The sequence below is a fragment of the Archocentrus centrarchus genome, chromosome 5 (assembly GCF_007364275.1).
Source record: "Archocentrus centrarchus isolate MPI-CPG fArcCen1 chromosome 5, fArcCen1, whole genome shotgun sequence".
NCBI classification, from domain to species: Eukaryota; Metazoa; Chordata; class Actinopteri; order Cichliformes; family Cichlidae; genus Archocentrus; species Archocentrus centrarchus.
The window spans coordinates 23,686,732-23,699,580 of NC_044350.1; the positions used below are offsets into that span (position 1 = coordinate 23,686,732).

Sequence of the window (12,849 nt, forward strand, 5' to 3'; positions counted from 1 at the left end):
GACTTATTTTTCCTGCTATGTCCTTTCCCTTTGCTCCAGAATCATCCAGTGAGCTGAGAAATTGGATTTTTTCCCCCCCTTTCTGCTGCACAGAACAACACTTAGCTGGTAAAACACAACCTCTGCTAATTCGACTGTCAGTAATTTCAGCCACTGTGGAAGAGAATTCATAACCCAAGAGGAAACCTTTCACAGGAAATATGACATACAAGTTATTTACTTGTTAAAAGGCAGCAGCTGGGTTTCAAGTACAAAATTTTAAGGTTACATAACTATAATTATACAATGACAACTACATTCACATACAATCGTTTATGGCCATCTAGACTTTCACTTCAACATTTTCCAATTAGGTGGGGACTAAAAACCAAAATACATACAAAAATCTTGTAATGCTTCAGTAACTACGTAACACCGAAACAAGGGTCAGTCACATTTTTCTTTATTCATATTCAGAAGCACTTGTCAGCTAAAACAGAAAGCTAATAACTTGCTTTCCAAAATAAAAGCTAAGACAACTAACACAGGTCATGCTGCCAGCAATCAGGGCACAAATCTAGAAATGTTACTAATAGAAGGAAACAACAGCTGTTTGGTTAAGTGCTGATAGCATTTTGTGTATCCTTTATTCTCAACTCTGGTTGATAGCTGATTTCCTGGTAATGAAGCAAGACTGTATTTTTCCCACTGTATTCTACAGTACATTCAACTTAGGGAAATGAATTCCCCAGTAGCTCAGCAATGGACTGTTGCACTTTGGTGCCAACAGACTCAAGTGCACACATTTGAAAAATTAATCCTTTTTATGTTTTTCTTCACTTATGTAGCTTTTGTACTCACTTTTCCAGGACAGTGTACTCGCTCTCTGACTTAAACAGAGCCCCCAGTCTGGCCTCCATCATAATGTAGGTCTTGTCTGTGGTAATATCTGAGAGATGAACAGAAAAATCATGACTTTTTTTTTTGTTGTTGTTGTTTTTCAAAATTTCCTGTGACACCTGTGAAGACAATCAATCCAGACTTATAAATCAAATGCTCCTTTTACCAAGTAATTTGCTGCTGTTAAATATGGGTGCATACTTCCAACTTCAGGCGACAGTCAGTTAATTGAACAGTTGATTGACTGATTTTCAGTTTGTCTACAACTGAAAATGAACCAGAAGTGTTCATTTATTGAGCAAAGAAAATATAAAAACAAACTGAGTATCTTTTGGGTTTGCACTGCTGGTCAGAAACAAAGACATCTGAGGATGTAACTAGCATGTTTTCTTCACATGTGATAGAACAACTGACTTTTATTTATTACTTAAAGCCATATAAAACATGGGACGTACTATCAGCCAATAACTTGGAACTAGGTTAGCTTTCCTTAATCTTTTGGCCGTTATTTTTGGTTATAATTCACACTCAATGCTTCTATGGAAGTACATGTATGAATGGATGCAAGACCTTATGCTTGACAGTGTGTTTGCATGTTGGGACATGTAAACTTATCTTCAACGTGTAGTTTTAAGCAAACTGTAAAGCAATTTGCAACTGTGTGTTTTAAAATGTGTTTTATAAATAAAGTTATTATTCATCGTGAAATCCAGGGAAAATGCTAATATTACTCGTTAGAGTAGCAATTTCACAAAAATTGTGATTTTCCTTTTTTTTTTTTTTTTAAATCATCATTACTCGTTTCCTCCTGCCAGACAAAAGAAATGTTCATTATGAAAAACTGTTTTACAGTCTTTCAGCTCTTCACCTCACCATCTTTGAACATTTAGTGACTCCAGAGTTGACCCAACAGATAAACATCAGCCACTGCATTTCAAGCAGGCAGAGGCAGACCACTAAATTAGATAAATAAAACAGGGGAAAATTTTTTTTTATATATAAACAAACACGTCACATCACATGACTCACTTGTGGTGTAGCTGGAAACTGGCAAACTAAATACTAAAGAAAGGGCAAAAAAACAAAAAACAAATTTTACAAAGCCTGTAATCTAAATAGCCCTGGCAGAATGATTTATCTTTATTGACCTAAATTTCAGGTAATGATAAATATTATCCAATATTATCCACCTTATCCAACATGGCTCCAATCGATGTGTCTCATAGCTGTGCTACAATCAAATCTGAAGGTTGACTTCTGAGTAATAATAGTAACAATAATAACAGTAGTAATAATATTTATTATATTATATTACATCTTGTTTTTGATAGGGTCTAAAATAATAATAATAATAATAATAATAATAATGAGAAGAAGAAGCTATCATATAGTTAAATGAAGTTTGGGGGGGGGGGGGGGGGGGGGGGGGGGGGGGGAATATATCTCCCACACATTTTAGAAACTGAATCTTCTTGTAAAAAATGGCCAAAGACAGATTTTACACAACATAAAAAGACAAGTCACTGGGACCAGCAAAGACGACACTTGCAAAGAGGGCAAAAACCAAATGGCCTGAGACAGTGAGACACAAAAAGAGCGACAAGAGGGCAGCATCAATAAAAGATGTTTCTTCCCCTCAGTGGTGTGACAAATGACTGCACAGCTCAGACCTGCTGACAGCCCCCAACTCAAACAGCGACAAAGGCAGCGAGGGAAATGGGCAGACATTAAAAGAGACAGACTGAGAGAAAATAAGTACAATGAAGGACAAAAACAGGTGGATTTGAAGTCAAAGAAAGCGATAAGGAAAGAGGGGAAAGAACTGGGATGAAGATGGAGCGAGTGAACAAGAGAAGATGAAAAGAGAGACTGAGCTGACACACACACACACACACACACACACAAAAAGGACCACATTCATTGGTATTCCAAGGCGGTCTCCCATGCAGCACAGGCGGTGCAGTAATAATAACCGACTGTGCTTCAAGACTGCCCCCTACAGTATCAACTGCACTATGCCAAATAAAACAAATCTAGGTCATCGTTTTAAAACCCACCAGTTTCTCTCATAGGGAACCAAAAACTACAGCAGGAGGGTAACAGAAAAACAGTAGCCACCTCTCTAGAGTATTTTTTATATTTGAACAAGGACAATGCTTTTTTTGAGTGGCCTGATTTGTGGTTCATCCACATTTTCAGGTTTGAGCTACACACTGTCTCACACACATACACACATAATACTTAAAGGAGAAGCAGACATTTTGACACATTGAAGTACAAAACATCAAAGTGTTAATGACAAAACTAAACAGTAGCTGATATCATTTTGTGTATTTTTTGCTGAGGTTATTAGCTACATGTTTGCATTTCCTGACAGCATGTCCACTGTACTAATGGTTGTTGTTTAAATCAACAAAATCTTTAATAATCATTGTGAATTTAAAAAAAACAAAAAAAAGCACACACTTTCCTGAAACTGCCATCAACTACTGTGACCTTCATGAAAATAAGTAACATTCTTAGAATAAAACCTAAGACTGCTGTATTAGTTTCCATTAAGAAACTGGAAACTGAGTTTGTGTACAGCAAGTGTCCCGGGATTAAGAATGTTAAAAATGTGTCTTTTACGCTACTGAGAGATACCTGTAAAAGATTCAGTTGTAGTCTAGCTTTACACTCTTTTTTCGAGAGATACTGAAAAGAAAGTTTTAGATCATTCTGTTAAGGGGTAAATGCTTAAAACTATAAAAAAAAATACTTTAATGCTTTTACTTTACTTTAATGCAACCTGGCTATCAATCCATTAACACAGCTTATAAACAATCTTATGTAAGATTCTGTTATTTAAACCTGAAAGGACCATTTTAAGTGGGTGATTGTATTTTCACTTAAGGATAAGTCCTGCATGAACATAACTGATGTTCATGCAGGATCCTGCCTGTGTATTTTGTTTGAATATAAAAACAAAGTTCCAGTCACATCAACACACTATGTGTCCATTATTTCCTACGGGTGCAATTTGCCAAAGCAGCACTCCTCTTCAGCTAATTTGTTCTTCTTTGTCTTTCTGAATTAAAAGAAAACAAACATCCATCAGCTGATACCGTGGTCCAAAACACTGAACCCACAAGGGTTCAAAACAAGATTTTTTTGTCAGAAAAGTTTTGCCTGAGGCATCAGCATTTAAGCATTATCATTTAACAAAACTACTCGTCCTGAGTGATGCACTCCAAAGCAAGATTAATGAGTTAGTGAGGAGCCTGCAGCCAGAGCTTTCAGTACCACGAAGGTGGCTGTTTTTTAACCTGTCTAGATTACATAATAACTTCAGTAAACACAATCCACTTTGGGTGACTTTAATCACCATGTTTTCTATCCTGATGATTTGATAAAAGTGATAGAAATTTTCAGCTGAAGGAATGAGTTACGATATGTGTGTGTGTTTTTTTTAACTCAGGTTTAGTTAATTTATGTTTCCTGTGTTAAAGCTGTCATTTTATCTTATGTTTTATGTTAGTTGATTATTTTAGATGTACACAACTTTGGTCAACATCTGTTGAAATTTATATGCATTCATTAGGTGATGCAAAAAATTGATGCAATTGTTTTTTAGGCCTTCTCCTAATTCTCAAGTTTGTTTTAGGCTACTTTGCTGGTATAGCGACTAATATGTATTGGCATTCATCACAGAAAAAAAGTCACTTTGATTTGATCAAAACTAAAATGAGATCCACAACTTCATCACTATAGAATATCATCATATTTGAATGCACTTCCAAGTGCACTATATTGCCTAAAGTATTCACTCGCCCATCAAACTCATTGAATTCAGGTGTTCCGATCAGTTCCATGGCCACAGGTCATGGAACTGCTTCTACAAACATCTGTGAAAGAATGGGTCGCTCTCAGGAGCTCAGTGAATTAGGGCTGCAACTATCAATTATTTTAGTAATTGAGTATTATATCCATTATTCCTTTGATTAATTGAGTAATCGGATAAGAAATACTTTTGTCTTATTAAAGGCCTTCACACACTGGACGCATTGCGTAAGAACGACACGAAATTCCGAATCTTTCAGATGCGAACATGTCGTGTAAAGGCCTCCAGCTGTGTCCCAGTAAAGGTTTGAATGGTGGTTACAGAAAAAAAGCACTGCTGCTTTAGATGCCAGAAAAATGTTTCCTTTCGCTCCACCTGAGCTCGACGGCTCCGCCTCGCCGTGCTTGCCGCACGTGTGGATACAGACTGCACATAAAACAACTGCTGCTGTTGTGTTATCAGTGTTTTTGTTGAAAAACTGGGGGCTGCATGAGTTTAATGTTGTAATGCTTTGTATTCACAAGCAAGATCCTAAAATATGTTTCTATTGCAGGTCTATTTTTAGTTGCTAATCAGGGATTAAAGCATAAAAATATTTTGATGGAGCCCCTCGGTATCGAACGGGTGACAGGGGAGGGTCCCGTCGTTACTGAATGGTTGCTAGTGCTAATAGCTGCGCCTGCTAGCAAACTTGATGATAGCGATCTGTTACAGTAGCTACAGCTGAAATACTCAGCCCAACAAGCCCAACAAGCACAACACACACACACACAAACACGGGTGTAGAGAGCAGTGGAGGCATGAAAAAACGTGTCAGCGATGATCCACTTGATGTTAAAGAGTCGGTTTTTTTTTCCAAATGAAAGAAATCCATCGCAGTGACGGAGAACTTAATGCTGCTAATGTGGGTGAAAGACCTGAGTGCTATAGACTTCGAACGAGGCATCGAAGCAACAAATTTGTGTCAAGAATTTTTTTAGAATTGAATTATTTGAGTTACTCGAGTATTTGTTGCAGTCCTACAGTGAATTCCAGCGTGGTACTGTGATAGGATGCCACCTGTGTAGTAAGTCCAGTTGCAAAATTTCCTTGCTATTAAATATTCCACAATCAACTATTAGTGGTTTTATGACAAAGTGGAAGCAATTGGGAACAACAGCAAATGAGCCACAAAGTGGCAGGTTACATAAAATGAGAGCAGAGTCTGCGGATGCTGAGGCACATAGCGCGCAGAGGTTGTCAACTTTCTACAGAGTCACTACTGACCTCCAGACTTCATGTGGCCTTCAGATTAGCTCAACAACAGTGTGTAGAGAGCTTGATGGAATGGGTGTCCACAGCCGAACAGCTGCATCCAAGCCTTACATCACCAAGCACAATGCAAAGCGTCAGATGCAGTGGTATAAAGCACACCTCCACTGGACTCTGGAGCAGTAGAGACTTGTTCTCTGGAGTGACAAATTTCTCTGTCTGGCAATCCAATGAATGAATCTGAGTTTGGTGGTTGCCAGGAGAACGGTACTTGTCTGAGTGCATTGTGCCAGGTGTAAAGTTTGGTGGGATTATGGTGTGGGGTTGTTTTTCAGGAGTTAGGCTCAGCCCCTTAATTCCAGTGAAAGGAACTCTTAATGCTTCAGCATACCAAGACATTTAGGACAATTTCATGCTTCCAACTTTGTGGAAACAGTTTGAAGATGGCCCCTTCCTGTTCCAACATGACTGCACAAAGCAATGTCCATATATCTGTATATAGTGTTTTGATGTATATGTGTGTATATGTATATTTTATGTATATAGTGTTTTCTATTTTATTTTGTTTCATCCTTCTTCTCTGTACTTGAGCTGCTATAATACGCAAACTTCCCTGTCGTGGGATCATTAAAGTTTTATCTTATCTTATCTAAAGACATGGATGAGCAAGTTTGGTGTGGAAGAACTTGACTGGACTACACAGTGTCCTGCTAGAACACCTTTGGAATGAATTAGAACAGAGACTGTGAGCCAGGCCTTCTCGCCCAACATCAGTGTCTGACCTCACAAATGTGCTTCTGGAAGAATGATCAGAAACTCCCAAAAACATACTCCTAAACCTTGTGGAAAGCCATCCCAGAAGAGTTGAAGCTGTTATAGCTGCAAAGGGTGGGCCGACATCATATTAAACCCTACAGGTTAAGATTGGAATATCACTCAAGTTCATATGTGCGTGAAGGCAGATGAGCGAATACTTTAGGCAATATACTACATCTGGACTGTATCAAGATTTAAGAGCACAAATATCATGCTATCATTAAATGGTAGGTATCAAGTGTGCATTTAGTAGTAAAATAAATATGCTCATCTATCAATTTACAAGATTAACAACTTTCTGCTACATTCCTCACTTGCATTTTTAAAGTAACAGTGTTACTTTTTGCTATAATAGTTTTCTCATATTCTTCATATCTCTCCATGACCTGTTCCTCTTCAGCTCTTAGCTGGGTTACTAAAGTGTTAAACCAATGATTTCAAGGAAAAAAGGTAAATAACTGCAATTACTTACACTTCTGCTGAGACGTGTTCAGCCCCAGTCAGTACATCAGTCACTGTTTACAACATGTATGTTTTCCTCATGTTTTTTCCTCACCTTTGACCTTGACATAAATGAACTCCGGGTTCACACAAAGGGCCAGGTTGCTCGGCAACGTCCATGGTGTGGTTGTCCAGGCAATCAAAGAAACGTCCTCATTCTCAACCAGCGGGAAGTTGACGATCACCGAGGGATCCTGAACATCCTGGAGACAAAAATTAAGCATAGAAACACGGTCAATTTTGTTTTAACAATAACACAATAACAACACAGTATTTGTACTTAGTCACTGATTATTTTTTTTTTGTAATAAATATTAGTGACCTTAGCAGTGTTACGTTATACAATGACAGGTGTAAAGAGGTTATATTTTGTGCCAACCTTGTAGTTCTGATGGGACTCAAAGTTGGACAGGGGGGTGTTGCAGGCAGTGGAGAAAGGCATGACTTTGACACCTCGGTAAACCAGACCTTTGTCATACAGCTGTTTGAAAACCCACCTGAAGAATTAAAATAAACATTTTAAAATAAAGAAGTACCCTGCCTCTCGCCCTATGACAGCTGGGATAGGCTCCAGCCCCCCCGCGACCCTTAACAGGATGTGCGGAAGCGAATGGATGGATGGAAAATAAAGAAGGTAAGATCAACTCCAGCAAAGTTTGCAGCACTGACTGTAGTAAATTAAATTACAACCTTTTCAGACAATAATACATAAAATTGTAGGCTTTAATCTCTCTGTTTAAGTTAAAATCTTTTAGATTATTTTATCCAGAGAGTGAATCCTGCTGCAATTTTTATATCTGGCAGTGCATAAGCATTGCATGAGAGGACATTAAGTTGGAACTTCCACTTCCTTTTTGTTCACATGCAGTACTGCAGTACTGCAAAGTAAAAAACACAAAATGCACCAAGTTTTCTATTTTATTAACCTGACACTGGTGGATAGCTAAATGCTATGAGTGCAGTGTCAAAGTTTTTTTTTAATGTTAGTCAGACAGATTAAAAGTGTGTCATTTCATTATTTTCTGAACCCTACAACACACTGGTCAATTCTCACTGAATGTAATCATTCAGTGCTAATTTGCCTCCCTCAGTAAACTCCTTGTAATAAAGCAGAATAGTGATAACATGTCTTGCAGTCAAACCGAGTCTTCATAAAAAAATGCTTTTTACATACATACCAGACAGTCTCCATGAACCATGGGTAAAGAGTCTTGTAGTCATTCTTGAAGTCAATCCATCGACCCATTCTCTTCACTGAAGACTAGGTACAATTAGAAACATACACATAAAAATCAAAAGATCACAATTACAATGGCAAATATCTCCAGGTGGTGAATTCACACCAATGTACAAAATGTATTTGAGATAAATCTAGCCTCCCTATAGTTTAGTGCATGTTCCATGTAGGGCTGTAACTATTAATTTTTTTAGTAAATCAAGTATTCTATCGATTATACCATTGATTTATCAAGTAATTGGATGAAAAAAAATAGTTTTGTCTTATTAATGAGCAATAATAAATATTCAAAAGAGAAAAACTCAGGTCTTTTAAAATGAACTGCTGATTGGTTTCCATTTTAGAAACTGAAAATTTTTTAATAGTTTAACTGCATACAATGTCTGTAAAATAAAAACAACTAAATCCTTTGACTGCATTTGCATGCCATATTAAAATCATATTTTTTTTAAAGAAAACATTTTTCGTCAGTGCAAAAATAAATTGATCAATTGCTGTCATGTATAAGGTATACGGGCAACCTAGCTAAGGCCTAAAATAACTGTGACAGAAAGTGGGATGGCTGTCAATTGTACCAGACTAAGTTAAAAGTTCTGCTACAAAGTTCACTTTTCTTCATGTGGGAGCTTTTCGAACAGCTGGTTTAAGGACTCCCACCAGTTTTTCCCCAGTAAATAGCAATTATATTAACAACCGCTGCTGTTTTGTACAGTAGAAAAACGTTTTCTTTCACTCCATCTGAGCTCATCGTCTCAATAACGGCTCCATCTCTTTGCCGTGTGTGAGTGTAGACAGAGTCCAGCTCCACATTAAACTACTTACATGGCGACAGTTAAACGCTACAGAGTCGTGGATTAAACACATTAATGATGCAAAAAATTTGCATTAAAGACTTTTTTTATAATCAACTTTTACTCGAATTGTTGCAGCCCTAGTTCCATGTTCCGTTCTTAGCCAGACAAACTGGACTCACCTCCCACTCACTGGCGTATCTCATGACAATGCTTCGACACTGCTTGTTGTACTCAGCTATGCCCATCTTGGCCACATCTTCCGGGCCTTTGATCCCCAGAGTCTTATCAATCTCATACTCCTGCATAAAACACATTGGATGTGACACATACAGCTAACCAAAGCACAAACTTGAAAATCTTAACAGACCATACTGTAACATTAAATTTAAACACTGAAAAGACAGCTATGACAAATTCTTACCACAGGCAGGCCATGACAGTCCCATCCAAAGCGACGGTCCACATGGAAGCCGCTCTGGTGGGCAAAGCGAGTAACAATGTCCTTGATGGTACCAGCTAGGATGTGACCATAGTGGGGCAGACCAGTGGCAAAAGGAGGTCCATCATAGAAGGTGTACCTGGTTTGGGGGATGAGAAGCAAATGTAAATCTTAAATACTGCCACTTGGAACAGCACTTTTATTAACTGAAAAAATACACTTGCTGTGTGCTATATATTTACAGCACACAGCAAGTAAATCTATCAACACCTTCCGCCCATCCATTTTCTTCCACTTATCCAGGGCAGGGTCATCAAAGACAACACCGAGGATTTTTACCTGAGGTTTAAGATATGATCCCAAGATATGAAGGAGTAATGGAAAGAGTAACTGCCTTCCACTAAGTGGCATGAATCACTGAATCATAATTTCAGTTTTATTTTCATTAAAGAAAATTTTGTGAGAACAAGGTTTTAACCTCAGCCAAACAACAGGTTAAGGAATTTGCAGAAGAGCTGGTATAGAGTTTGTGTGGCAGGTATGTTTAAGTATTATCAGCATAGATTGGAAGTGGTACGCAACACGATGCATTTTTAAAATATAAACCCAAGTGGTAGCAAATACAGTGACAAGAAAATTGAACCCAGAATGGAATCTTGAAGTACGCCACAAGGAGAGTACTTCAAGAGAGTACACAAGGAGAGTACTTGAAGAGTAATAGCCAGTGTTGGTCAGTCTCACCTGACCAACAGCCCCGTTAGTCAGGTGAGCCTTAAACCAGTTCAATGCAGTGCCACAAATACCAATACATTTTTCAAAACATGAGATCAAGATCTTGTGGTACAATGCATTGAACATAGAAATGAGTAATGCAAGTATAGCAGAGTATCAAAACAGTATCAAAAATACAAAAGTGGTCACTAAAAATACTGAGGGTTGCCAGTGCCACCCCTCAGCCTCCTGGCTTTAGGTGGCACAAATCCCCTGGAGGTAAAAGTTACAGAACACATAATTACCAAGTCTCAGTAGAGCTTAATGGGACGCAGATGAGTCTTGGTGACATTATTCACCACACTAATTCAAAAACAAATGGCTAAGAACCAGAAATAAGAAAATCATATAAACCACTGAGAATACTGTCACTTTCTGTGATTGGCATTATTATGGTGAGAACTACAGTGGTGTGAAAAAGTGTTTGCCCCCTGCCTCATTTCCTGTTTTTTTTGCATGTTTGTCACACTTAAGTGTTTCGGAACATCAAACCCATTTAAACAATAGTCAAGGACAACACAAGTAAACACAAAATGCAAGTTGTAAATGAAGGTGTTTATTAGTAAAGGTGAAAAAAAAATCCAAACCATCATGGCCCTGTGTGAAAAAGTGATTGCCCCCTAAACCTAATAACTGGTTGGGCCACCCTTGGCAGCAACAACTGCAACCAAGCGTCTGCGATAACTTGCAATGAGGCTTTTACAGCGTTCTGGAGGAATTTTGGCCCACTCATCTTTGCAGAATTGTCCTAATTCAGTTACATTAGAGGGTTTTCGAGCATGAACGGCCTTTTTAAGGTCGTACCACAACATCTCAATAGGATTCAGGTCAGGACTTTGGCTAGGCCACTCCAAAGTCTTCATTTTGTTTTTCTTCAGCCATTCAGTGGTGGACTTGCTGGTGTGTTTAGGATCATTGTCCTGCTGCAGAACCCAAGTACGTTTAAACTTGAGTACACGAACAGAAGGTCTGACATTCTCCCTCAGGATCTCTTGGTAGACAGCAGAATTCATAGTTCCATTTATCACAGCCAGTCTTCCAGGTCCTGATGCAGCAAAACAGCCCCAGACCATCACACTACCACCACCATATTTTACTGTTGGTATAATGTTCTTTTTCTGAAATGCAGTGTTCCTTTTACGCCAGATGTAATGGGACACACACCTTCCAAAGAGTTCCACTTTTGTCTCATCGGTCCACAGAATGTTGTCCCAAAAGTCTTGGGGATCATCAAGATGCGTTTTGGAAAAATTGAGACGAGCTTTAATGTTCTTTTTGCTCAGCAGTGGTTTTCTTCTTGGAACTCTGCCATGCAGGCCATTTTTGCTCAGTCTTTTTCTGATGGTGGAGGCATGAACGCTGACCTTAACTGAGGCAAGTGAGGCCTGCAGTTCTTTGGACGTTGTTGTGGGGTCTTTTGTGACCTCTTGGATGAGTCGTCGCTGTGCCCTTGGGGTAATTTTGGGCGGCCGGCCACTCCTGGGAAGGTTCACCACTGTTCCATGTCTTCGCCATTTGTGGATAATGGCTCTCACTGTGGTTCGCTGGATTCCCAAAGCTTTGGAAATGGCTTTATAACCCTTTCCAGACTGATAGATCTCAATTACTTTCTTTCTCAATTGCTCCTGAATTTCTTTGGATCTCGGCATGATGTGTAGCTTTCAAGGATCTTCTGGTGGACCTTACTGTGTCAGGCAGCTCCTATTTAAGTGATGTCTTGATTGGGAACATGTGTGGCAATAATCAGGCCTAGGTGTGGCTAGGGAAATTGAACTCAGGTGTGAAAAACCACAGTTATAGTATGTTTTAACAAGGGGGGCAATCACTTTTTCACACAGGGCCATGATGGTTTGGATTTTTTTTCACCTTCACTAATAAACACCTTCATTTACAACTTGCATTTTGTGTTTACTTGTGTTGTCCTTGACTATTGTTTAAATTGGTTTGATGTTCCAAAACACTTAAGTGTGACAAACATGCAAAAAAACAGGAAATGAGGCAGGGGGCAAACACTTTTTCACACCACTGTATAACTAGACATTCCTTTATGAATTGATAATATGTTAGCCTTTACATGTTATATGCCATGGAAATAATATTGAAAGCTGAGTTACTAGAGTGACTAACCTGATGAGCTATTACATACGCATCCAGTAAATTCTTAGACCCGTTTTACCCATCCCAAAACACCAGGTAAGTTATGATGCTATTTTTGCTGGGGGGGGGGGGGGGGGGGGGTCATAAAATGAAAAGACAAATTAATAATGTATTACCTGTGTGATATTGTACCTCAAACATTTTCATCACTAAAGAATACTGAAAAAAAATGTTTTCAAGCTGA

General features: G+C 38.6%; 1 protein-coding gene across 1 annotated transcript in view; it reads right to left on the reverse strand.

Annotated features, from left to right (window-relative positions):
• The window catches only part of iars1 (isoleucyl-tRNA synthetase 1), a 61,947-nt gene that overhangs the window by 46,399 nt on the left and 2,699 nt on the right, over positions 1-12,849 (reverse strand). Inside the window, exons 3-8 of the mRNA XM_030729426.1 lie at positions 9,720-9,876; positions 9,478-9,597; positions 8,446-8,528; positions 7,647-7,764; positions 7,323-7,470; positions 841-928 (exon numbers count right to left, since the gene is read on the reverse strand). Coding sequence (XP_030585286.1) covers positions 841-928; positions 7,323-7,470; positions 7,647-7,764; positions 8,446-8,528; positions 9,478-9,597; positions 9,720-9,876 — 714 coding nt within the window. The remainder of the gene's footprint in view (positions 1-840; positions 929-7,322; positions 7,471-7,646; positions 7,765-8,445; positions 8,529-9,477; positions 9,598-9,719; positions 9,877-12,849) is intronic.